This window comes from Sander vitreus, chromosome 8 (genome assembly GCF_031162955.1).
Source record: "Sander vitreus isolate 19-12246 chromosome 8, sanVit1, whole genome shotgun sequence".
Classification (NCBI taxonomy): domain Eukaryota; kingdom Metazoa; phylum Chordata; class Actinopteri; order Perciformes; family Percidae; genus Sander; species Sander vitreus.
In genome coordinates, this window is record NC_135862.1 from 30,055,029 (window position 1) to 30,082,736 (window position 27,708).

Genomic DNA, 27,708 nt, shown 5'->3' on the forward strand with positions numbered 1-27,708 from the left:
ATGCAAATAATCAAGCTCTAAGTAGTAATTTGCAAAAGGTGGAGCCAGGCTGCTCAATTTTCAAATCAAACACTGTACTATGCAGAGACAACCAGAGATACAGTAGTGGTAGATTGCTTAAGCCCATTAGGATGTGATTTAAAAAGAAATCAGAGCTGAGGAAATGAGAGATAACAGTCCCTCAGAGAAAATGGACTGAGCAGTAAGTGCAATACACCACAGCCATCATGGGCTAAATCCCCACCATGTTTACAGCCCAAATCCCTAAGGATGTTAAAGATTCTCCTCTCATTACCATTACTTGTGTCACCTTTGACTTCATGGACATAGCAACACAAACTCCAAAGCACCTCGTTAGTATCTACTCATCTGCTACATCCAAAGTTAAAGGATCCTTCTGAATCCAAAAACCAGCCATATTCATACGAGCAAATACAGTCGTACACACAAAGTATGGGTTCAAATGAAGCAGCAAAAAAAAGACAATTAGAAAGAGACAATGAACAGTTAATTGGACAAGCTTGGGGAATCTTTTCTGCCTGGCTGCTACAGATAGGTCTGTGGAGCCAATGGAAAACACTGATAAGAGCTGCATATGTGACAAAGACACACATATGCAATAATATTAAAACTACAGATTGAAACAACTTCTAAAGTAAATGCCTGTCTGCAAGCTATTATCTTCAAACCATTGGTGTGTGTGTGTGTGTGTGTGTGTGTGTGTGTGTGTGTGTGTGTGTGTGTGTGTGTGTGTGTGTGTGTGCGTGTGCATGTGCATGTGGTACGTGTGTGCATAGTGAAGTTTCACTGCATGGGGTTATGTTGTGTGTTCATATCTGTGTGTTACAAAAGACAAAAATGACACCGATAGTAAGGATGCTAATTTAGATTATTTTTTTCTGACTGACAGCCAACCCTTGACAACCGATCATCGACCGTTAGCCGACAAGCAAACACCTGAGTCCAAGTTCTCCCATCACGGACACTCTGACATACCTTCCCTGCTCCACATCTGCGGACAGCTGAGGACTTGTACCGACCATGCAGCCAAGACGTTGCATGCATTGTCGTAGACACATGCAGCCACTTTCCTAGAAACGGTTGTCCGCAGCTATGCGCAGAGCATATGCCCGAGGCGAGCTTGTCTCCGCCACATCCGCCTGTGAGGTTGTCAGTTGTGTGTCTGCAAGAAATGATGCTACTGTACGATTGACACTAGCTTTTATCAGATGCTGGGGTCATAACTTATTTAAGTTATTTGTGTCACTAGTTTGCTTACAGTTTTGTAGTGTTGTATGTTTTCAGAGGCTTGGATTTTTCTCACCAGTGTGGTAGTGCAGAAGCAGGTCCTGGCTGTGGTCTCCTATGGTCATGGGGTTGAAAACCACAGTCACCTGCATGCTCTCGCCTACATCCAGGGTCCCACAGGAGGGCGTCACTGAGAAAGGGCTGGAATTAAATAGAATAGAATAGAATTTCACCAGGTGGAATAAACAACAGAATGTAAAGCATGGTGTTTTATAACAGCCAAAGTTCAATGTAGTTTTAGAAACTGGCAGAAGAAACCCAAATGTTTAATACAATATTTATTTACATGTATAATCAATAGTAATTACTGTAAATGTTGCATTTTGAATGTGTGCCTTTCACCAAGTATAGTTACACAATCAGTGGTGGAATGTAACTAAGTACATTTACTCAAGGACTGTTGTTAAGTACACATTTGAGGTGCTTGTACTTTACTTGAGTCTTTTCTTTTCAAGCCACTTTTTACTTCTACTCCACTTCATTTCAGGGGTAAATATTGTACTTTTTACTCCACTACATTAATCTTACAGCTTTAGTGACTAGTTACTTTGCAAAATAATTGATTTTTGCACACAAAACATATGTAGTTTATAAAATACAATGTTTTATTATACATAAAACTACCCAACAATATATATGCTTACAAGTCCTGCTGAAATGATGAGCCAATTAAACACTTGATTGACAGAACAGTTTTAATTGTTTCTAGTTTCTAAAATGTGAGGACTTTTCTGCATTGAGTACTTTTACTTGTAACAGAGTATTTCTACAGTGTGGTATTAGTACTTTTACTCAAGTAAAGGATCTGAATACTTATTCCACCACTGAATACAATTCTTGAAAAGGGTGCGATGCTAAATGTTTACTGTTGTGATTCTGGGTTAGTGCATTCATGTATACATTAAATGTTTATACACTGACAATATTTAAGATTGAAACTATCTGCTGTATCCGAAGAAAATAGGTTAAATCACTCAAACACAGTAGACATGAGCCCATACTGCACTGACTCTCACCTCTTTGTTTCTAGCTTGAACTTGGCCTGGCTGTTTCCTATGTTGCGGACTAGCTGAGTTCTCTCTGTGGAGGCTTTCACAGGACACACAGGTAAATGGATACTGTCTCGAAAGTCAAGAATGGCACGTGGCCCAATGGCACGAACTGGGACCTCAAACCGCTCCCTCTCTGTCACACAAACCAGTCTGGGGTGGTAGTCCTAGATGGACAAAATGAAAAAAATGTGTCAAACACGCAAGCTCCATATATATTACTGAAGTATTTGTTAGGTGATGCTGGGCCACCCGCCTGTCCTCAAGGTTAGTCCTGGATGGAGACACATGCGCAAGCACATACACATTCCTACTATACTATTATATTATATTTATTATATTGTCTTTAGTATTTTCTAATATAAAATGTGTACATCACTTAGCACAGCAGCCACAAAGCCTGCAACCAGGCTGTACTTAGGTACAGCATTGCTTTGAGCCAAATGGTATAATTAGGATGCTTACAATGACAACACTAGTGTATTTATGTTTAGCAGCTATAATGTTTTATCTTATTCACCATCTTAGTTGAGCATATTAGCATGCTAACATTTGCTAATTAGCATTAAACACAAAGTACACCTGGGGCTGATGGGAACGTCATTAGTATTGCAAGTATTTGGTCATAAAACAAAGTGTTAGAGAAATTAAAGCTTTGACTTGATGGTATGGCCCTCTAGATGATTGCTAGATGAATAGTCAGAAGATATAGATTATTACAGTTCATCCTCTGGGGATGATGAATGTCTGGACCAAATTTCGTGAGGGATTAGCAGGACTTGACATGCACGTAACGTGTGCAGCAAGCATTTTGTTACCATTAATAATTGTGCCATTTTAGTCAAACTGATTTCACATAAGATTTTATCTAATATATATATATATATATATATATATACATATATATATTATCATTATTTGATGAAAAACACATGTGCCTCCTGACATTTCACATGTTCTACTGACTTAAGCAGTTACTAGACACTTAGTCATTGCCAGATCTTCCTCCTGCTAGTCCACACAGCATTCCAGGATGGGAGAAAAAAACGTGCTCTGGTTTATTGGCATTTCTTTAAACCAATCAAAATCGCCTTGGGTGGCGCAAAGCGTCGTACGAAGCAACGGTGCCGCTGCAAAATAGCCTCGGGAAGGAACTTGTTTTGGTGGAACACGTGTACGTTCAAAGGTTGTTTTAGTCGTGCAACAGAAAGAGGATTTTAGAATGCCAACACAACGGAAGCCCAAGGCAACGGACATCCAGCCGAAATGAGGGACATCAAGTGGAATTTCCGGCGGCATCGGAGCAATCCTGGAATTGGAACGACATGTATATAGACACTCAACTACACATACATGAGGTATGAACAGACATTTGCCCCTTTCATGAATTAACAACGGTGCGAGAATGAAACACTAATGTATAATTAGGATTTTGTTTACTATTACTGTGTTCCGAACTGTGTCTGGAGCAGCATGACGTGTGCCAGGAAAACCGTTCGACCAGTTTGACAGTGAAGCTGTGTATTTAAGTTGAAAGTGTGTGTGAGCAGATGTGAGAGTAAATAGTGCCTTTGTCTGTGAGCGAACTGTCCTTTCTGTGTTTGTGCAAAGAGAACTCACGGTGGCAGCGAGTCTTGCTACAGTAGTAATTTAAACAGGCGTTTTAGATAGTCACTTGCTCCGACCACCACTGGTTATAAAGTTATTTTAAGGTAAAATAGTTACATATTGTTGCTTTAAAGCATGGATTTGATTAGCAGAGGTAATGTCATTAGTGTTATAAGTTGATATGACAAACGTGCATCACAATTTGAGTTGTAACAGCTTGTCACTGACTTCAGTGGCCGTACTTTAATTTGGGCTTTCATTGTGTGCATGTTTGCCCTTCCACGTTGCTTTAAATGCTATAAGTCTTCTGTTCCTAAATCCAGATTACCCTGATACTTCATTGTGCTCTCTGAATCTAGCCTACTGTGTATGATTATTCTATGGAGCAGTCAAACTCTTCTTTCTCCAGTACCTTGTTCTCCTGCGGGGTGAAGAAGACAGTGAAAGTAGCAAACAGTCCTGGTGCCACCTTGCTACCTGTTCCCTCTGTTCCGACCACACGGAAAAACTCAGAGTCCTGCAGCTCCAGCTTAACTTGTCGTGAAACCTTGAGAAGAAAAAAAAATCACACAAACTTTACAAAATTGCAAACGCCACACAACAACAAATACAGAACCAGGTACACACACAACAATTACTTGACGGTGTCTTGTTCAAATTGCATTTATAAATATCCTCCAATCCCCTATGACCTTTTACAATCATTCGGCTTCCCTTACACACAACACGCACGCGCACACACACACGCACGCACGCACACACACACACACACACACACACACACACACACACACACACACACACACACACACACGCTGTAAACCTTTTTGCTCCTGCTATACTGACTGTTTCTGTGGTTCCATTAATGGTTCCATAATCTTCACTAAAACATCAGCTCAGACCCTGTTGTTTGTGTAACTGTTTGCGTAGTCATCACTCATTCACACACCTTGTCAATGTTGTGGAGACGGAGAGATAATGCGTAGGTCTGTGCAGGAGTGAAGTTCTGGAAGACCAGCTCAGATGGGTAGGGCTGGAAAAGTGGCTGATCCATATCCACTAAGGACAACTAAAACAAAAACAGTATACACTAACTCTTCCCTAAAAAACACAACATATGCAGTACCTATTACCATCCCTTCCATTGTGTACCTGTAAACATTACTGTTTTTCTTAATGTTGTTAAAGTCACACACACCAATGTTGCAAACACTCAATGAATTCCTTTTGACTTACTCCTGGGTTCTATCAGATTCAAAAACATTTGTTGCCAACTTAATGTAGACATGGTATACCTGCTGAATTTAATAATGTGCCTTTACCACACTGTTTTGGAAGCAAATGAAGGTTATGATAATGCATGCATGATAACTTATTTAAGGAAAGCCCTGTACACTCCTATAACAAGCGGATATTCAGGTTATTTGAAGTCATTGATAACATGCAGTTATTAATCTTATTGTTTTTTCATGAGGTTTTTCAACGCTTATTTGTTCTGTGCCAAGAATCAGATGTGAAAATCAATTCCACTCTTTTATCTGTATGTTAAATATGAAGCTACAGCCAGAATAAGGATGTTTTTTTGTTTTTTTTTATGTTGAACTTTTTCTTAAACCAAGATTTTATAATAAGTATGAGGAAATTTGCCCTCTTAAAGTTAACTTGACTGATTTTCATCCGCCATAGAATGAAAATAATACTGTGCTGTATATTAAAGTGTAATTTTGTGGCTTTCAGGATGACCTAAATATATCCTGCTGGTCATTGCTCCTTCTTATCACCTGCAGTGGCCCACAGTGGGGGTCACTCAGATTACATTTGCATATTGGACAAGTCAACACAAAATGTGGGTCCTAATTATGATGAGGGGGCATTTATTAATTTCATAGACATTTCACAAACTTTTGATGGCATCTCCCTGTTAGATTCTGACTTTAAAAGTAAAGAGCTTTCAGTCACATTGGTTGCCCTTTGCCCATCAATTAGTGTCTGCTGACTAAGGGAAAGCAGCTTTGGTACAATGTAAATGACCTTAGCATTAATGGTGAAATAATGAGAACTTTGAATGTTGGTGGGGTTTTTTTTCCTCGACTCATCTACCCTTCCAATAAGTCAGCCATATCCATCATTTTATTTAGATATAGCCTATCTATTAATGTATATATGAGTTCAGCCATCTCACACTACGTATGGTAAATGGTGCTAAAGTGTGTACAATACAAGTATAAGTACAGTATAAGTAACACTGGGAACATTTTATAAAAGCAGTTTTATATACCTTATTATACATCTTTGTGGTCTGAAAAGTCTTTTGTAGTGAGGAGACCGGTTGTCAATATCAAATGTAGCTTTCAATGTGTTTTGTGCGTCTCAAATGTGAGTGGATTCCCCAGAGTTTTATTCTCATAAAGATGAAAGTCATCAGCTGAGGCTTGTCTGCAGATGGCAGTGGTAAAGGCAAACTCCTGTCCAACTTTTATCTTTTTTCCATAAGCTGTTGTCATTGTCACAGTGTTCTTTGATGGCTTTGGACCAGCCTCTAGTATATGTTTCAAGTTCAAATAACACAATGGCCAAAATACCTGTTTCATCATCCTAGTAAACAGTGCCTATTGTAAAATGTGTACTATCACTGTGCCATCTGCAAACATTATTTTTGGTTGCTCTCTCATAAAGATATGTGTACACATACACATACATATTTTATTTTGTGGATAGTGAAAGCATAGCTATGGTTTTAAAGCTATAGAGGTTTCACAACATTGGCTGGCATTTACTTTGTGATGAGTAGTCTTGCTCATGTCAAGCAGTTCCAGGATGCGGTGCTCGTGCATCTCGTCGGTGTTAGCCAGGCGCTCCATTGTAGACTGTAACATCTCCTGGGTGTAAACAGATGGAGTCACCTGCAAACACACAGCAGCTCAGGCTATTATGCTCACTGCACTGATAGCCTGTTTCCTGACTCTAACAGTAATTCAGCAGTGTTGAGGCACCACGTCAAACAAGACTGTTACCACTGATAGAAAAAAAGATAATAAGCACAAGAGCTGTAGACTGTCACCTTAAAGCTGCCTGTCAGCTATGACACATATGCGCAGACGCCTGTATTAGGAACATTTCCATGAATTGACATGTGCTCAAATAATGTAAGCAGTCCCCCAGTCAGTCTATCTGCAACATTTTGCGGTTAATATCCTCTCCACACAATCCTCTGGCACCTCTTTATCAGTGCACCAGAAGCAAAGAAACATCTAACTGCACTTAGCCTATTTTAAGGTTAGGTCAGAAAGATTTTAGCTTTAAATCTAAATTAATAATGTAGCAGAGGGGGTTATTGCATATGCAGTATTCAATAGCTGCCAGTTAGATGTGTATTCATAATACGCTCGGCTCTATAATTCAGAAACAACAAAGTTGCTCAAGTAAACACTATTCTTTAATTTTGGACAGAGTGCTGTGTAATGGTTTTACTGCTTTATTTACAAATGTTACGTATTATTGTCGTATCATATTTACATTGTTTTTTTTTAATTAAGTAGCAATAGACATAAAGAATAAAGAGGACTGCTATAGTGACTGAGACATATGTAAGATATTAATTAATGCTATTACTTAATTATTTAGTCAAGACATTTGCTTCAGTTTTGTTATTACACGGACAATGAGCAAAACAAGGTTTGTGAGACGATTTAAAATGAGCTATCATCAAACCTGAACTCAATATAACCAACTGTAAGGAAAGATCTTAATTTGATGTGGACCACAGTTTGACCAGAAACAAATCTTATTAAAGTAAAAGTACTTCCTACTCTTGTCAACTAACTTTACTCTTGGTACAGACACAAGCAGCCAAGGAGAAAGGATATGCCCAAAATAACTGAGCTGAGGTCATTGCAAAAAAACACTGCAGTTAGATATTGATTTGTGTTCCCTATAAGAAGCCAAGGTAATGATTAGGACAATATGTTATTTGAAGCAGCTTATTTAAAAGTGTGAAGTTAGAAGCTGTCATAGCATGATATCCTCACCCTTTTTGGCTTGTGAGGCACTTTACTCTTTAACAAAGGAACAGCTGTCATTTTGATTGTTTTAAAGCACATTCACCTGCAAAAAAAAAAGGGCATGGAAGAGAAGAGAAGAGAATAGGTGTCTTTTAGTAATGGATGGCACTAATTAAATGCACATTTTATACTAAATACGCAATTGTCAAAGACGTTGGTAGCTAACAGTAACATAAACTTAGCTAGTAAGTTCACTTTAGTTAACTTAACGTTAACGGTTTAGCTGTTCGTGCAACAAGTCCTCGAAGCTTTGTTTTGAGAACATGACTTTAAGCTTAATGTTACTTGAAACTGGCCATATTAACTGTAAAGTTAATTAACGTTACTTAAATACATAACGTTAGACATTATTGTTAGCTTTCTTTAGCTAGAAAATACTTAGCTAGCCGATGTTTCCAATCACCATGTCGACAGTAACGGTAGCTAACGTTAGCTAGATAACGTCACATTAACGTTAGGATTTAAAATCTTTTCTAGCTGGCTAACTTCTCTTCCGTCACTTAACGTAAACGTAAAGCGTACCAATTAGACCTGTTGTCTTGTTGCACTGACAAAAAAATATGTAATAGGCTCAAATAAAATAGCTACGTTTAAGTAGTAACCCACCACTCCTCTGTATGTGAATACACGGCTGATTTAAACATTTGTTGTAGTTTGTTGCCTCGGCAACACACTCGACGACCTCCCAGCAAAGGGTTTTCTGATTGGCTAGCGGCTGGTCCATAGGGGTAAGTCTGTTTAACTCATAGACTGTATACTCATATACTGTATACAGTCTATGGTTTAACTGCAGTTTGGTTTGTTTATCAAGAAAAAACGAAGGGTCTACCGTTTTCTGAAGATTCACGAGAACACGCATGTGGCTTACACTGGGCGCAGGCGACTTTGAAACGTTTAAAAGAAATATTATTTCCTAAATATTGCAGAGCCTCCAACTTGTTTTGGATAAAACCATAAATTACTAACATAACAATCAGCCAATAACTGGGATTTAAACACTGGTGAATTAGGTAGCCTGTCTTTAGGCTTATGACTAATAGTATAATAATAATAATAATAATAATAATAATAATAATAATAATAATAATAATAATAATAATAATAATATGACTACCACAATGTAAAAATACACCATTAGCATATAGTTGAGACCGAGCTAATTGAAGTTTATCTATATACAGTAGATCATATTGTGTATGGCAGGCTATATAAAATCTTATTTTGAGAAATAAAGCTGTAAATAAATGTGTAGCATACTGTAACTTCAAATGGAAATGTATACCATACCTGTACCTCACAATTGGTGAGAAAGCTTGATTTAAATAAACTCACATGTATTTCTGTGAATACTTTATGTATGATTTTAAATTTTGTTTATTTTTAGAAGTACTATCTAAACACTTGTTAAAATGTAATGTATTTCAGAGATAAATTGAAGGATCTTTTATTCACGTTTCACTGAAAATGAGATGTGGTTCATTGCAGACTGGAAAAAAAGGATACACAATTGTACACTACTATAGTACTATACACTATTACCACAGCGCTATAATAACTGACTGGTGAGTAATGAATCCAAGTCTTTATTTATCCTTTTATTGCCACGCGATCAACAATGTTTTGATGCACGCAGCGTGTTTGTGGAAAGTTTGAGGGTGTGGTTAGGGTTAGGTTTGGGTTAAAACTTAATCCGGCAAGAGAAAGCACAGTTAAACACCGCTCAAAGCTAACAATTAGCGAAATAAAATATTAGCACAAAGTTACTTTCTGCTAATCTAACATCCCTAAATAATCCATGTACACAGTTGAGGAAATAATTAACAGAAACAAATACATGTATCATTCATATTAGACATATATGTCCCATCTTCCTTCCTCGCCACTGTCGCACTTACGCATTCATGCATGCTCTTGGGGGAATCACTGGAATTGTTGGGTCCTTGTAAATTATAGAGTGTGGTCTAGACCTACTCTATCTGTAAAGTGTCCTGAGATAATTCCTGTTATGATTTGACACTATAAATACAATTGAATTGAACTGAATCTTATATTTATCAAATGAACTTGTCCCACTCCAACTCTCTTTTACTTACACACAAACACACACACACACACACACACACACACACACACACACACACACACACACACACACACACACACACACAAAAACCCAACACTAATTGAGCACTGTGTGTGTCTGTGTGTCTATGTTCAAGAGGGTCATTATAAGTATTAGTACTACAAAAGGGATTTGAAAGCCCAGTGAGCACAGTGACAGAGCAGGAATTTCTAATGTTTGACTCTGATCACCACTAATATACATTTTTCCCGCAGGCCCCATATGGGTATGTCTTTTTTTTGCAGTACACTGTATAAGTGACTACAACTTCTAATCAGTCATTAGTATATAATCTGTTCCACCGCTGATTGTAAGTGAATGGAATATTACTGTAACGACATTTACACCTAACATCAAGGTCAAACTATTTCAAAGCCTTCTCCACATTGCCAAAACAAAATTCATTATTCTTTATTCAGTTTTTGGTTGACCTAAAGCTAGTTGGATTTACGTAAATATACTGAGTCTAAAACATTCTGGCATCAGTAACCTAAAAGACAATAGTAGTAGAATGAGTATAGTAAAAGTATAGTAGAATGTTAAAATCCTGAAATTCCAAGAAAAGATATTGAGGACGTGAACTCTGTCCTCCAGCCCTGGACGTAGGCTAGTCATTCACTTCACAAAGGTTTAAATCATGAAGTCATATTGGGAAATTATAGTTTTACTATACCATACACTACAGCTCTGGTTATAGCCTACATATTTAATGAGTTTATTTGATGTGTCAATATACCGTATTGACTTAGGCTTGCTGTTAGCTACTCAGTTTTTGTGCTTTCTCTGCTATCACTTGTATTCTTTCCTTCTAACCCATGAGTCAGCACTTTGAATTGTTGTGCAGCCTGTGTGTCAGTGTGTGTGTGTGTGTGTGTGTGTGTGTGTGTGTGTGTGTGTGTGTGTGACAGCGAGAGAGAAAGAGAGAGAGAGAAGAGAGGGAGGGAAATTAGGCTACTTGTACAGCATGTTTCAGGCATATATTTTGCAGAGTTCTGGGATTTGATGTGTTTCACCAAACTCGGTGACTTGTAGCATTAGCTTGTTGATTAGTTGTTGCTGAGTTTATAATTTCCCTCATCTTTCTCTTTCTCTATCCTTTAGTTGCCCACTCAGTGTTTCTCCCTCTGTTCCCAGCCCTGTCTCTGTCAGTGAACGGATCACTGAGCTGCCCAGCCTGGTAGAAAATTGGATTTAGTCTTCTTCAAAGGGACCGACAGCCATCTTAGGCCCCGCCCCTCCACCCTGTACGCAGTGACGTCGGCCCCCAGCACGACCTTCGCCACTCCGTCCGCAGCAGCAGAATCTCCATCAGCCGCTCCAACTTGAACTCAACACGGGAAGCGTCTGTCAAACACGACACAAACAGCGTCTTATCAGTAGATTGGTCCCGCTCAGCATCAGATATGGAAGCGGCATTCTCCTCCAGTCAGTGCAGGTAAGGCCGATAAGGCTGGATATTGGTGGACCGGAGGGAAGTGAGCCTCATCGTTGTCAAGACTACCCTAGCCTAATTATGTTAAGGGATATCCAGTGGCGTTGCAAGCATAACGCCTGTGTAATCACGTTTGCAAGACGCATCTTGGTATGGGATATATTTTTTTTTATAATCGTTTAGAAAAGCAAGGCTGCAGTAACATGAACGGTTTATTCCGAGGATTAGTTTTCCTCCTAGGATGACACCTCTCACTCTGACGTAATCGTGTGTCACACCCCAAGGTGGTAGGCTAAATGCCCATGTTGTACTACAAGGTCTGCTCTTTCTTAACATATGCCTACACAACTCGAATTTCTTTCATTAATGAACAATTCCTTTGTCTGCTCAATTAACAAGCCAGTCTTGTGTTTCTAGTTCACTTGCAGGCGTTGCAGCCTCGGGGCTAAGCGACAGTCCAGACTGGTCAAACTGGTTGAAAGTGCCGTTCGCCAAAAAAAAAAAAAAAAGTGACGTCCCGCTCCGCTCTCTGCTCTAAATACAAAGTTCCGGCAGCACCACGGACAGCTCCGCGCGCAACTGGTCCGTGCGAACTAGAGCCCACGAGCGCACTTCCTGCTCTGAGTTACATTTCTTACTCTGCTGTTATATAATACATAGGCAACTGTGTTTTTAAATGTAGGTCTATGTGTGACCTGCCTGATCATTAGATTTGATGCAGGGTTTATTTTGCCTTTTTATTTGAAGAAAATAAAAAAAGAAGCAATAAATAAAGACAGAGGCTATAACTAGGATATATGTTAAAAATTACATCACAAATATATAAATAAATAGGCACTAGTACTAATAAAAGAAAACATCTGGGGGAAACATTATGGAAATACAAGTAGGGCAGTAGCACAAAAATTATTAAAATAGTTTTTGGAAAGTAAAAAGACATATTCTAAAAACATCACAACTCATGAAATATAACTATTATACTAATATAACAGAGTTGATTTCTTTAAGACTACAAGGGAAGCTCAGCTTCCCCTAAAGTGTCAAAAAAAAATTATGGTCAAATATGTACTGTTGTGTTAACATATTATTGACTAAAAATGCGTTAGAACACGTTCACCTCGAAGACGAGTTAGTTCAGAATCAGCTACATATAGCAGGTCGACTGACTCGATTTCCTTCTCATTCATTCCCGTAGCGTTCCCGTAGCGTCACAGTGCATTTCCCTGTTGAAGCCTAGCGTCCATTAACTTCAATGGGGCTGCTTTGAACTGTTTTTTTTTTTCACTGCTTCGAAACTAGATGGTCATTGGATAAATGCTGCGATTATGTCCCGCCCACGGACGCTCAGCGTCTCTGGGGGTGAATGGAGGAGTGGGCTGGCCTGGACTCCGGGCTTCTGCGTGATGATTGGAGGGTCTGTCGGAAGACTGCATCTCCTTTTGATTGACAGCGATTTTGTACTATAAAAAGGCGCCGAAGCTATGTTCGAGCTCGGAGCTCAGCCCCATTGCGGATTTTGCAAGTGTAGTCGAAAGACGAACTGCTGCAACCTATTTCTTGGTATTTGCTTGGCGAAATTGCTAGCCAATTTTCATCATACATTTCATACAATTACACACGTTCCTTGTTTCAGTTTAACCTAATTCCCACATTTCGTCCTTCAAGTTTAATATCGTTTTGTTAGATCGTTTTTTTCATTCATTCATTCATACAGTAGGCTAGGCTAGGGTTGTAGGGGTGAATTAGCCAGCTAGCAAACTGCACACGATGGCAGACAATGCTAATATTGTCGACCTGATTTTGGCAAAACCATTTGAAAGTCCTCCTTACGAGGAGAAACTTAGAAAGTTAGCTGGCTGCCATAACAAAGAAAATGTATTGCTAGCCATGCCTCTTAATAAAACCATCTCACGGATATTATAAATTATTATTATAATAATTATTATATTATATTGTTATATACTTAATATATCTAATTATTATGTATTATTATTATATAATATATATTATTATATACACTACCGGTCAAACGTTTGGGGTCACTTCCATTCCACTCCATTATAGACAGAATACCAGCTGATCTGAGTGGGTGGCTGATCTTTAATGCAATATCTACATTGCCCATTATTAGCAACCCATTATCCAATGTTCCAAAGGCACATTCTGTTTACTAATCTGATATCATTTTTAAAAATTAACTGAGAAAACATTGGAGAACCCTTTTGCAATTATGCAAGCACATAATGTAATCTGAAAACTGCTGCCCTGGTTAAAAAAACAAGTGACCCCAAACTTTTGACCGGTAGTGTATATTATTATAATATTATTATAAATAAATGGACACTTTTTATGATGTAGGCCGGAAATGAGCTTCCCCTCTTTGAAACACCAGCAGCCGCCACTGTAATATAACTACTATTTCCATGTTATTAAAATAATTATAACATTGTCCTGATACCTTTTGGTTGGAAGGCATGATAGTTTTATGGGTGGCCCATATAGGCTACATGCAATGAATCTGAATATGAAGTAGTCCTATTCAAAATACACAACAAGAGACAAAAACAAGTTTTCACTAATGTTCAACCCACTGAATTGAATGGTTTTCAGTGGGAGAACAAATTCCTTAAATAACAGTGAAAAAAACCTCCTGGGCATTAGTTTAATTAGTTGCATTAAGTTCTTGACATGTTTTGGTGACATTTGTAATTTAAATTATCATTTATTTATTTTTACGCTGAGTACGATTAAAGTTAGGGTAAGGTTTTTGAATAAATTAAATTCACACAGTCCTACCTTGAGCCATAGGTGTACACGAATACTTAGCTTCAGTAATTAGTTAATTAGTTAGTTAATGTGCATTAAGGCTACTGATTCACAATAATTACATTTAATATATCTTTCGGTAAATATATTTTGTAGAATTGTGGTGTTGAGTGTACAAGAACAAACCGTTTCTATTAAACATCATAACATGCTAACACAGTTGTGGAACAAAGATGAACTAGCTAAAAAGATAGCGTTAGCACTTTGCCAAAATCAGCAGGAGAATCGTGCTTCTGCGTTAAATCTAAGCCGAGCAAGGCACTGAACCCCCAACTGCTCGGGGCGCCTTTCCATGGGCAGCCCCCTCCCTCTGACATCTCTCCATTAGTGCATGTATAGGTACTGAGCATGTGTCTGTTATTCAGGCCTGTGTGTAATGTGTGTATGAACAACCGAGTGAAAACATTGTAATTTCCCCTTGCAGGATTAATAAAGTATACGTTATTATTATTATTATTATTATTATTATTTTTCCTCTTTAATGAAAGGGAGATAAGATGATGTTGGAGCTTTAGCCAGAATGTCCATTGTAAAAACATATTTTTTGTTTGTTAGCTGTTAGTTTGGTCAGTCTATTGACTATAAATAAATTAAGCAGCGGGACAAATTTAGAACATAATTTAGTTTTCCCCTTTAGCATCCTCCTTGTTTTTGGTGACACTCACATCATCACTCAATCATTACAGCAGGATTACAGACACATGAAATGGCATCATGTTTTTGTTGGATAAGAGATTTCTATGAGGAGGCTACGTTGGACACCCTTGCTGACATCTCCACGTTTCAGTTTCTCGGGTTGCCACCAACAGTGAATCTGTTTATGAATCACACAAACAGATTGGCAGAAGTTACAGCAGCCACCTGTATGTATGCCTGAGTGTAAGTGTGTGCGAAGCTGCCATTACAACCTGAAGGGCAACATGTGCAGCTGACAGGCCCAAAATGGCAGCCATAAACAATTGTGTAACAGTTGTCTGTGCTGTAGAATAAATTGATTACCCGTGGGGTGTCATGATAATGCTTCCACAGATTTTAGAGAATACAGAAATACACTTCCGCTTAATGTTTGTCTTGCAAAAAAATGTAATGACTCACCCAGTAACCACGCAGATAGTTAGTTGTTGGAGAATTATTCACGTTCACCACTTTGACTTGACTGGCCCAGGTACCGACATGCCTTTTAGGTATTGATTAATAAAATCCTGAAATTGATCTTTTAATGTACGCCTTTTCACCATAAATATTATCATGGTGCATTAAAAAAAATATTTGATAGTTGCTTTTTGCTTGTGCAATTAATACGTTCTCTAAAGAAAAAAAGCAACTTTGGTATTGTAACTGAACCTTGCTGTTCGCAGTTTTCAGATGATAGGAAACATAACATATATAAAGGGCAATACACTACACATATGTTACAGCAACAAGTGCTCTACAGTGAGTTTATGTTAGAATATGTTTCTACTTTTAAACTGGCCTCAAAATTTCAATTTTTGACACCAAAGGCTAGTCTGATGTAGCTTTCGTCTTAGATGGCAGCTCTAATATGGGCTCAAAATCATCAGGCTCTCTCCTGCTGCAGATTGGTCTGGTAAAGGCTGCAGCCTGAAGTGTCATTGCTTTTTAATAACAAAGCTTGAGGCATAGAGGGAACATTAACAAGGTTATAGCTTTACCACCAGATTTATAACCAGAATTACAGTCTGTTTCAGACTTTGTATAATGTAGTACCTCAAGGCATTTCCAATGAAATCAGCATCCGGACCGTGGGTAATAATCTGGCTTGTACACTTAAAATGAAAAACTGTGTGCATGTGGTATTTATTTATTTATATATATATATGTTTTTTAACACAAAAAATCCATTTCATGTGCTTTTTCTTATGCATTTCAGAGTGTCTTCCCCTCCAGCTGATGATTTAACTATTATTTGACATGGGTGTTACAGAATATTATATAATATTATCATGACAATGGGCCATAGCTTGGTGTGAGTCTCAGAAAGTTGATTTGTCATCATGACAAAAAAATCCTGCGGAATAATACTCAACCGCAACTAATACCTTTTTTTTTTACATTAAAACAATGCAAAACAACTACAGTATGCTGAACTAAACAGATTTTTCTTGTCAGCAAGGTTTTCTATTTTGCCTAGAGGTTAGAAAAAGCAATCAGTTGAACATGTTGTACTGTAGAATTGGCATTCATGTAGGTGTGAACAAGTGTGTGTTTGCTGTCCATTAACATTGTGATTTCAGCAAAGACTTTCCCTAGTTTTCTCAGTGCAGCATATTGTTTTGTGTGTGTGTTGTTTTTTTGTATGTCTTCCACATACAGTATATTGCATATTTATTGCAGTACAATTGCTTACTGTATTAATTTATTTCCTCTGCTCTTTTACACACCCAAAAAACTACTTTTCCATAACTCATACTATTGTTGAAAGAGACAGCGCTGTATGTTTTCCTTAATTAGCTGTAATTTGTAGTTTATAGTCCTGTTTGATTTTGTCACCGTGATAGCATTGCAACTTTACAGGTGTAATTGAGATCAAAATGAAGGCCGAGTTTGAAAATGGGTGCGGTCCTAGTCTATATCCACGACGTTCCATTTCCGGGATTGCTCCGTTGCCAACGGATATTCCCCCGGATTTCACTCATTTAGGCCAGATATCCGTTACACTGGACTTTCTTTGTATTGACATTTTAAACTCAGGTCGATTTATGAGGACTATGGTTAACCTTTTCTCAGATCTCTGCAGGGTGAATCCAGACAGCTAGCTAGACTATCTGTCCAATCTGAATTTTTTCTCTCGCACAACTAAAACAACCTTTGAACGTACACATGTTCCACCAAAACAAGTTCCTTCCCGAGGCTATTTTGCGGAGAATGGGTGTTGTCCGAGCAAGGTAGGGGGGTAGGAAGTAGGGAAGCACACACACACACACACTTTACGCCCTTGGCCCGATTTGGTGTCGCCGCTGGTGTGATCCCATTACATCCCATGTTCTAGTATTTAACATTAACCAATACTCTTTCCATTACTTTCAATTTCAGTTATGAAGAGTATAAGGAGACAGCAGACTGGTTGCTGGCCCACATAGAGCAGCGTCCTAAAGTAGCCATCATCTGTGGTTCAGGCCTAGGAGGTCTGGCTGACCTGCTGGCTGACAAGATTGCGTTCCCGTATAAGGATATTCCACGTTTTCCCACCAGCACTGGTAAGTTGTCTCTGGCTTTTTATTTAAAACCTTAAAAAAAAACCTTAAAAAGTGTACTGTACATAAGCATACGAGCAGCTGCTGATACTGTACTGTATATGTGCTGTGCAGTGCCGGGCCATGCCGGTCAGCTGGTGTTCGGGAGGCTGCAGGGCCGTGAGTGTGTCTGCATGCAGGGGAGATTCCACTTCTACGAGGGCTACAACATACACACTGTAAGCTACAGTACAAAGTAAAATGAAGTAGTATATAGTTTATGAAATACTGCTCGTAAACAACTTTAGGAATGAACTGTTTTTTTTTTATGTGTTTAAATAAAACAAGATTAAAAGTCGACTACCATACTATTAGTTGTGTGATGCTGTACAGTACTTATGATGCTAAGGTCAGCATGCTAACATGCTCACAGTGAAAACGCTGAAATGCTGATGTTTCAGGTTCACCGTCTAAATATGCTAACTAGCACTAAACACAGAGTAAAGCTGAGGCTGAAGGGGGTGTCATTATTCCAAAGTATTGGACAAATTGAAATCTTGACCTGATGATAGTGCCAGAGGAAACGATAAGGGGTCACCAATTTTATTATTACAGAGCCTTGTTAATTACTCGATTCAGATTGGCCAATCGCGGCATTCTATGATCTCTTATTTCTGTATAACAGACCGTTTCTAAGTATAACAGACCATTTCCATGGACGGAGTTCTCATCATAGACTCTGGCAGACCATTGTTCAATCAATAAATCAATAAAATCATTTTTTTAAATCAACATTTGGGCTCTTACGGAGCTCATAACGCTGATCAGCGGATCAAAAAGGAAAGAGAGGGTGAAGGAAACAGGAAGTGCTAACAGAGCAAATAGCAACAGTGCAAACACAGCATTAGTTAGCTCCATGGTTAGCTCACCCACAGTGGCGACATGGCTCAGGCTGGAGAGTGGTGCTCATCAGTGGTAAAGTTAGCCGTCCCGACCGGTCGCAAGCGCTAACCTCTGTATGTAATAAGCCGTGATAAGTCTTCAGGCTGATGCAGGACCCCTCCGCTTTGGGTTCTGCATCACCCTGTCTGGGTTCTAATTCGCAATAATGACTGGCACGCTCTACATTATCCCTTACCTATTACTTATAAGGGCTGCACGATGTGAGGAAAATATGCAGTAACCTTGATGAATATCGTGATAACGATATTACTTGCGTTAAGTAAACATGTATTAAAGTGTACTCAGTTCTGCTTTTAGTATACTGGTAAAATACAACAAATTGCTTGTTGAATTAAAACAAATGAAAGGAAATTATTTCCAACATTCTTTTATTAAATAAAGTGAACATTGAACTGAACACAAAAAGGCACCAATAAAAAAAAGACAGTTACATTTTAAAGTGCAGTTTTCTACTGATACTGATACTTTTTTCAGCCTTTATTTTGATAGGACAGCAGGAGACATGGAAGGGGAGAGAGAGGGGGGAATGACATGCAGCATAGGGCCGCGTCGAGGAGTAAACCTCTATATATGGGCGCCCGCTCTACCAACTGAGCTATCCGGGCGCCCGATACTGATACTTTTAACTAACTCGAAAAATCCCTTAGTGTCTTCCGCAATGTTTTTACTGCCCTATTACTTATTATTATTATTGTTATTATTATTATTATTATTATTATTATTATTATTATTATTATTATTATTATTACAGTTCATCCTGAGGGTGACATCTCATGGTAATCCATTCAATAGCTGTTGAGATATTTCAGTCTGAACCAGAGTGGTGGATCGACCACTATTGCCATCCATGCCGCTAGCATGGCTAAAAACATAATAATGTGTGTTCTGTATCTCAGAATGACATGGTGTATTGGACTTGTCGACTTCGGAATGACATTGATTCAATAATTATTCAAATTCATTTTGAATGATATCCATGTGAACACTATTTGGTGCAGAGATGCAGACATTTCCACTTGTTACTACTCTAAGTTGTCGTGTGAGCAGCTTTGTGTCTCAGTTTCTGTCACAAGTCACTTGCTTCAGCATTTTGAAACCTTGCTGATGTGAATGATATACTATACACTGTATAGTATACAGTATAACTGAACAGACGCTGCCAGTTCAAAATCTGAGTTTGTCGACCACTTTGAGAAAAACATTGACTGCTTCTGCAGGTGTAGGCCTAATCTTTAAACCATGGACATGTACAAACACTTTGTTATTCTTGTCATGGAGGGAGCCTCTCTACAAGACACACAGTTCATTGTGTGCCACATCTCTTTATTATTATATTATTATAAGTTCAAATTGGAACATTGGCCTAGTGATAAGTGTAAATACAGCAATTGTAACCAGTGCTTATATCAAACTGCCTGTAAAATTGATTTATTTTTGAAAATGTAACAACTCAACAGCTCAAACCTGACTTTCTTTCATAATGGTTTTACATACAAGAAAACTATTTTCAGAGACACTTCTCAATCATAATTTTGTATTATTATTTATTTATTATTATTATCAAGTTTTGTAAAATTGTTACACAACAGACCATAATAACTCACAACAAACAATTAACAATTAACTTTGTGTCTTGAATGATCAGCTGCAGAATCGTGATGAAAGTAAGAAAACCACCCAGTGAATATGTCAACCAGTCAATATGGGACTGGCCTTTGGCCTCTGGAGACACACTGTATCCTGGTTTTGTTTATTTTATTACCAAATGTGATGTGACATCTCCACATAAAATGATCAATATAACCCAACTGAATCATAAAATTCAGTTTCATACTTACAGTAATAGAAAGGCAGACGCATTATGACCGTCCTGTAGCCTGTTGGGACTTTAGACAGGGACATAATGTATGAAATGGCTCCAATTGAATCACCATAAACTGAGCTGAACTCAAAAAGATTCCACCCAAGCATACTAAGGTACATTTACCAAGAAAAGACAATATATATTACAAATATGCTATCTTGGCAAGCTGAACAACATACTTAACTAATCACATGAGATGAGACAGTTGTACATTTTATTTCCAAATTGTATATATTTTAAATATTGCTTGTGTAGTATTCTATTATTATTTCATGTATATTGTTTCCTATTATTTAATATTTAATGTTTACTCTGTATGTGTGCCGTGTGTCTGATATTTTGCTGCTGCAACACCGTTATTTCCCTTTTTTTTTTGGGATCAATAAAAATCTATCGATCTATCTATGAGAACCAGATTGTTTTAGCCACACTAGCAGTGTAGCTGTGGATAGCAATGTCAGTCTGTCTGCAATTTTAATTTATCCAATTTATGGCCAAATATCCTGCAAAACTAATAACAAACCCATCAGTCTCAGCTGTACTTTGTAGTAAGCGCTAAATAACAAGTGTTAGCATGCTAACACACTAAACTAAGATGGTTAACATGGTAAACATTAGGCCTACACCTAAATGTAAATGCTAGACTTGAACATGTAAGAATGGTCATTGTAGGCATGTTAGCACCCTGGCGTTAGCATTCTGTTTGACTTTTGCTCTCCCTCATCAGGTGACATGAATAATCATTGACTAAAAACAAGCCTAACTCAGGCAAAAATGTATTGCCACCCAAGAGCCTTTTGGCAAATAATTTAACCCTCCTGTTATAATATCAGAAATGTAGGTTTCTTTTTAACCAAATTGTCAAAAGAAATAACATGGATGTTTCCATGCAACGCTCTTCACAAGTAAAATAACTGATCAGTTCACGACTTTCATTGAATTTGGGTGTTTTATTTATTTGTATTGCATTTGAATTATAATTTTTTAAAGAACATTGTAAAAAGTGACAAAAATGTCGGAAAAAGCTTCAAAAAAATGGGGGAAAAACAACAACAAAAACATCTCCAAAAGTGTTGAACAAATCAACAAAAACATCGATAAAAATGACAAAAAAACTCGGAAAAGCACCAAAAGTGTGGAAAAAGAAGGCCAAAACCTTGAAAAAAAAGGTTTTAATTTTAAATTTTGACCCAGAAAAACAAAAAGCTGCACGGTCGACTGGAGGACAACACAAAGTCAACTCTTTATTAACAGCGCCATGCTACAGTGTAAGTACTAGTATGGACAGTCCTGCTGTTACATGTGCAGCTTACTGTGCTTAAATTTCATCCCTAACAAAGCCAAAAGTCAACTTACAACACAGTCCACCATTATAATATGAAAATCTCTTATCAAACGGGCCAATGTTGCAAAATGACAGCACTGACCTTATCAAGAGACCAGGGCAAAACATCTCTGAACTTACTAGCAAAACACTTTCACAGGCAATTCAAGCTGTAGAGAAATGGGAAACAGAAAAAGCAATTTCCAAACGCGACTGCAGTGAGAAGTAACAACAGTCATTTACGGGCCATCAGCTGCCCTATAAAGGTTAGTACAGAACCCGACTGTTTATGCACAGTTCAACAAGGGCCTACAGTAGTAATAAGAATCCTAGTGTCTACTGACAGAAGCTGACCCTTTTAAATTATTGGCTTCTCATGTGATGCATTTTCTCCTCTGTTGTTCTCAGGTGACCCCTATCTTGTAACTCCCATTTGTGATCATCTGATATACGTCAAAAAGCAATAAAAACAACAACAGTATCTTTCTCTGAAGCATAGCATGTTTGTCACTCCAGGTGACGTACCCAGTGCGAGTCTTCTTCCTGCTGGGCGTGGAAACTCTGATTGTGACAAACGCGGCGGGGGGACTCAACGGCAGCTACGATTTGGCAGACATCATGCTCATAAAGGATCACATCAACATGCCAGGCTTTGCAGGGCAGAACCCGCTTTGTGGGCACAATGATGACAGGTACAGTACTAACACCAAGGCAGGACTATGAAAGGGAAACTTCGTGCATCTGTATCTTACGTCCCATTCATTCTTTAATTTCTTACCTCCAGGTTTGGAGTGCGTTTTCCTTGCATGTCGGATGCCTACGACCGTGAGCTGAGGGCTCTGGCCAAGCAAACAGCAAAGGAGCAGGGCTGCGACGGCTTCCTGCAAGAAGGGGTTTACTGCATGCTGGCTGGACCGTCATTTGAGACCATTGCGGAGTGCAGAGTACTGCAGATGCTGGGAGCGGATGCTGTGGGTCAGTAAAGCTCTCTCGTGCTCACTTAAATGGATACTGATGTGTGGCGGGACAGCCTCTCAACAGTGCATCTACAACAGTGTAGTAGGGATAGTTAAATGAATATGAATTCATTTTTCGAATAACAACATATATTTTGCTCAATTATAGATACAAACAGCATTTGCATTTTGCAGTAGGATTCCCCCTGGAATGGGAAGCGAAAGCAGCATGACTTGCCAAAATGTAAACAAATAGGCTATAATAGATTAGAATAGCTAGAATAGGTTTAGCATCAGTTTTTAGACAGTTAGTGAGATTCCTCCTCAATAACCTTTTACTTTCAGTTTTCAGTAGAATTGTCGGGCATTGCAGGATAAAGCTTGACTGATTTTTATGTCATGATCAGGGCCTGAAACGCCCGACCACGTGCCAAATGCGGGTGAATTTGTATCCATTGGCAGGTGAAACTGACAATGGTAGGTCAATGAGAATTGAGTGATTCATTAGTTGTTTGTTGCCACTGTTGTTCTTTCACCAAGTCCGTTATTTCCTTGGATTTGAGCTCTAAAATGTGGCTGCACATTACTGGGGTAGAGAGGCAGGCTGAAACAAGCCACCAACAAATACATTAGGATGATTCAAAGAAAAGTAAAATAAGACGTCATTAATTAAATAGATTTTGTTAAAAACTCGGCAGCACTTAAATGGGTATTCTTTTTTTTTTTTTAAAGATCATTTTTTGGGGCATTTGTAGGCCTTTAATTCCACAGGACAGATGAAGACATGAAAGAGGAGAGAGGAGGGGAATGACATGCAGCAAAGGAATTTGTGGAGGAGTAAACCTCTATATATAGGGGCGCCCGCTCTACCATCTGCCACTAAATGTGTATCTATTTAGATTTACTTTTCTTTCTTTTTTCGAAAGTGGGGTTCAAATACAGAGCATGTTTTTTTATTCGATTCATTTAGGTACATGCTTGAAACAGACTTCTCCCCTCTGTCTAGGTATGAGTACAGTGCCAGAGGTGGTGGTGGCTCGTCACTGTGGCTTGCGTGTCTTGGGTCTCTCCCTCATCACCAACAACGTTGTGTCCGATTATGACAGCGTTGAGAAGGCAAACCATGAGGAGGTGCTGAAGACCGCCCAGCACAGAACCCAGGACCTCCAGAGGCTCGTCAGCCACCTCATCGCCAAGATCTAGTACCTTCATCACAAATCTGCAGACAAAAAAACATGTCCAGCCTCCCCATTTATGGCATTGGTGAACAATCCTAGCTTTGAGGTTAAAAAATGTTTTTGGTGCAGATGGTAAACTGGTCAAGTATGTGTGGATAGGTTATAACTTGTTTGGGTATTGTATAGTATCATGGTTAACTGAGGGAGTGCGTGAAATGTTTTTTGAGGTAGAGCAGAAGCAGAAGAAAGAAGTTTTTTTGAGAATGTCAATATGCCACTTGTAATAGCTGCAAATGTCCACTAATATTGACTATTGTATGTGTCTTTTGCAACGCTCTTCACAAGTAAAATAACTGATCAGTTCACGACTTTCATTGAATTTGGGTGTTTTATTTATTTGTATTGCATTTGAATTATAATTTTTTTAAAGAACATTGTAAAAAGTGACAAAAATGTCGGAAAAAGCTTCAAAAAAATGGGGGAAAAACAACAACAAAAACATCTCCAAAAGTGTTGAACAAATCAACAAAAACATCGATAAAAATGACAAAAAAACTCGGAAAAGCACCAAAAGTGTGGAGTTAAGTATTCTTAACAAGTTCAAAAACGATGCTCGTGCATTTCCTGTATTTCACCTCTATGAGGCAAAAAAAAAAAAGAGGCTGGTAAAAAGCCTGTGTGGCTAAAATCCACTTGCCGCAGTGGCTGGTGGCTAAAAAAGTTAAACTTCAGGCCCTGGTCATGATTGAGGCCCGGGACATTATGCCAAAAGAGATTTTCAGAATTGGGTCAATAGCTTTAATAATTTTGTATCATAAAACGAAACAACTTTTAATTTTATCTGTACCTCCTTCCACGTTTTGATTAAGTTTATTTTGAACATTACATTACAATTTGAACAAAATTAAAAAAAATAAACGTACATTTCAGTACAAGCAAGAAAACCAACAAAACAACATACTCAGCAAACATATCTTTCAAAATGATTGTAAATGATTCAAATAAGCATTTCCATTTCCCCCTTTTTCTACTTTTCTACTCTAGTTATATACAAACAATGTAATTCATGATGCCTCCTCCTATACCTCCTTCCATTGAAATCCCCTTTTTTTAAACTTTGCATTTAGACCCAATGAGCTAATATGGCCCGTAATTTGTCAGTACAAATTCTCATTTTTTGTCATAGACACTTCAGACCAACCTTTTCATCTGGGTCTCCTCCCATTATTTATACAACCTCTGTTTTTTTTATAGAAGAAGGCTGACTTGTAATTTTCCACTGCTAAAACCTCTTGTTCTATTTCCACGATCTATTTAGATTTACTTTTCTTTCTTTTTTCGAAAGTGGGGTTCAAATACAGAGCATGTTTTTTTATTCGATTCATTTAGGTACATGCTTGAAACAGACTTCTCCCCTCTGTCTAGGTATGAGTACAGTGCCAGAGGTGGTGGTGGCTCGTCACTGTGGCTTGCGTGTCTTGGGTCTCTCCCTCATCACCAACAACGTTGTGTCCGATTATGACAGCGTTGAGAAGGCAAACCATGAGGAGGTGCTGAAGACCGCCCAGCACAGAACCCAGGACCTCCAGAGGCTCGTCAGCCACCTCATCGCCAAGATCTAGTACCTTCATCACAAATCTGCAGACAAAAAAACATGTCCAGCCTCCCCATTTATGGCATTGGTGAACAATCCTAGCTTTGAGGTTAAAAATGTTTTGGTGCAGATGGTAAACTGGTCAAGTATGTGTGGATAGGTTATAACTTGTTTGGGTATTGTATAGTATCATGGTTAACTGAGGGAGTGCGTGAAATGTTTTTGAGGTAGAGCAGAAGCAGAAGAAAGAAGTTTTTTGAGAATGTCAATATGCTACTTGTAATAGCTGCAAATGTCCACTAATATTGACTATTGTATGTCTTTTGCGAGAAGTATTGCTGTGATGATAGCACTGAATACAGTGCTATCATCACAGCAATACTTCTCACAACCCTGGATCCAGTTCCCATGAATCACAATCATGGAGAACTTATAGAATATATTTCTTACTAGGGGTGTCACGATTTTAAATCAAAATCAATTGAAATGAGCTTTTGATTTCAGTTTTCGAAATGAAAAACAGGATAGGCGATTCCCCCAGTATGTCTTTCTCTCTCCCCCCCTGCCTACTTGCACACGTATGAAAAAAACAAAACAACACACACAGCGTAGCTTACCCGGCCGGTAGCGTGCAGGTACACAGCCTAAGGTTAGCTTACCGGTAGCCTGCAGCTGCACACACTGAAACAACAGAACTGCAAAATCCTCCCACTTCCCTGAAGACAGCGGTGAGGTAACATTGTGCCTTACCCGTGACTTATGTACAACGAACCGTAAAGCACAAGGGCTCCAACGGGACTTCATGGTGCATTCTGGTGCCCCTCGTTAAACTCAGCGTGCATTTAATTGCACCTGATGAAGTCAAACTGTTGTTTTAAAGTACCTTTCTGCCATCTAGTGGCTCTAATTGTGGCATTACCGTCACCCCTGAAAAAAAGTTTAAACTGAAAATTGAATCGAACCGCGAACTTAAAGTCAAATCGCGACAACCCTATTTCTAACTTGTACACCAAGAGATCACAACACTGCAAAATCAGGGAGGGCTATAATAGCTGCTGCAATTTTCAATCTTCTCTGCACTGATGTGGAATCTCCTGCCAGGTCCCCTTAGCCGTCTAATTCATTAGAGCCGCAAAGGTCAGAGAAATCCTAGATCAGCAGTGCACCTCTTAGACCAGTTTTATTAGGCTTAACATCAAGATGCTAATAGAAGTCTTAAGGGGGAATTCCATTCAGAGTGAAGCCTTCCATCATTGTAACATACAATCTGGATCTGTTCCATACACAATAAACAGGGAAACTAATTCATTCATTCAAAAAGTAATTCATTTTAAGATGCACTACCGGGCATACATTTTTTCTTTTCTTCTTCCACATGTTTGTATTGACTAGACTGAATCTACTGGTCTATATATTTTGTGCTCAATTATATCATACAGTATTTACTGTATCCAGATCTCAGGTTAGACTCTAATTCACTTACAAGATAAACTTGATTGATCGATAGATTGATTTTCAAACCAAATGTTGTTGCTGTCAAATAAAAAGAAAACTGCAGATGACATTTGGACGCTGGTATTTTCTGTCATGGATGAGTACACATGTCTATATGTGTGTGTGTGTGTGTGTGTGTGTGTGTGTGTGTTTGTGTGAGGGGTCATGTCTCCAAAATCCATCGATATGGCTGTTTTCAAGGAGAAAAAAAGAGTTTCTCCCCATCAATACTGATCAGTGAACAGGGCGATATTTGCGAAAAGCAGGGAGATAGAAGAAAAACACACACACACACACACACACACACACACACCTCATCAACACATCCACTCTCTCTATCTTCAGCTTCATCCGCTCAATCCTTCACTTTAAACACACCTCAAACAGATGAAGACGCTGTGAGATTGAGATGAAGTGAAAATGACTGTTCCGTGCCCCGCTCCTTTCTGTTACATAATTCATCTGCATACAGCATGTAGAGGTGTAGCCCACTGAGGAGCTGAAATATTAATACAAATGAACCAGGCTGCCCGACAACACAAACACAACACCTTACTGGGCCGGATTGTATTTGTACATATTGGCACAGATGCCTCACAACTCAGCTTCACGGTGAAAAGTGAGATGTCTACAAGATATGCATGTGGGATGCAAATAACAGGCTCTCTGCTTTGAATAGAGGGAAGTGGTAAACCAGACACAAAAAGACAGACGATAGGAATGACTAAACAAATT

At 38.6% G+C, this 27,708-nt stretch overlaps 2 protein-coding genes across 2 annotated transcripts in view; one reads left to right on the plus strand and one right to left on the minus strand.

Annotated features, from left to right (window-relative positions):
- The window catches only part of hydin (HYDIN axonemal central pair apparatus protein), a 106,920-nt gene extending 99,822 nt beyond the window's left edge, over positions 1 to 7,098 (minus strand). The window contains 6 exon segments of the mRNA XM_078258062.1: positions 1,325 to 1,449; positions 2,325 to 2,524; positions 4,378 to 4,512; positions 4,915 to 5,034; positions 6,743 to 6,868; positions 7,066 to 7,098. Of these exon segments, the coding sequence (XP_078114188.1) occupies positions 1,325 to 1,449; positions 2,325 to 2,524; positions 4,378 to 4,512; positions 4,915 to 5,034; positions 6,743 to 6,868; positions 7,066 to 7,098 (739 nt within the window).
- A 4,325-nt stretch (positions 7,099 to 11,423) lies between these two features.
- On the plus strand, positions 11,424 to 24,126 carry pnp6 (purine nucleoside phosphorylase 6). The gene is made up of 6 exons (XM_078256170.1): positions 11,424 to 11,583; positions 17,461 to 17,624; positions 17,736 to 17,839; positions 22,268 to 22,443; positions 22,536 to 22,726; positions 23,714 to 24,126. Exons 1-6 carry the CDS (start codon positions 11,552 to 11,554, stop codon positions 23,908 to 23,910), a joined length of 864 nt encoding a protein of 287 aa, XP_078112296.1. The 5' UTR covers positions 11,424 to 11,551; the 3' UTR covers positions 23,911 to 24,126.
- The last annotated feature ends 3,582 nt before the right edge of the window (positions 24,127 to 27,708 follow it).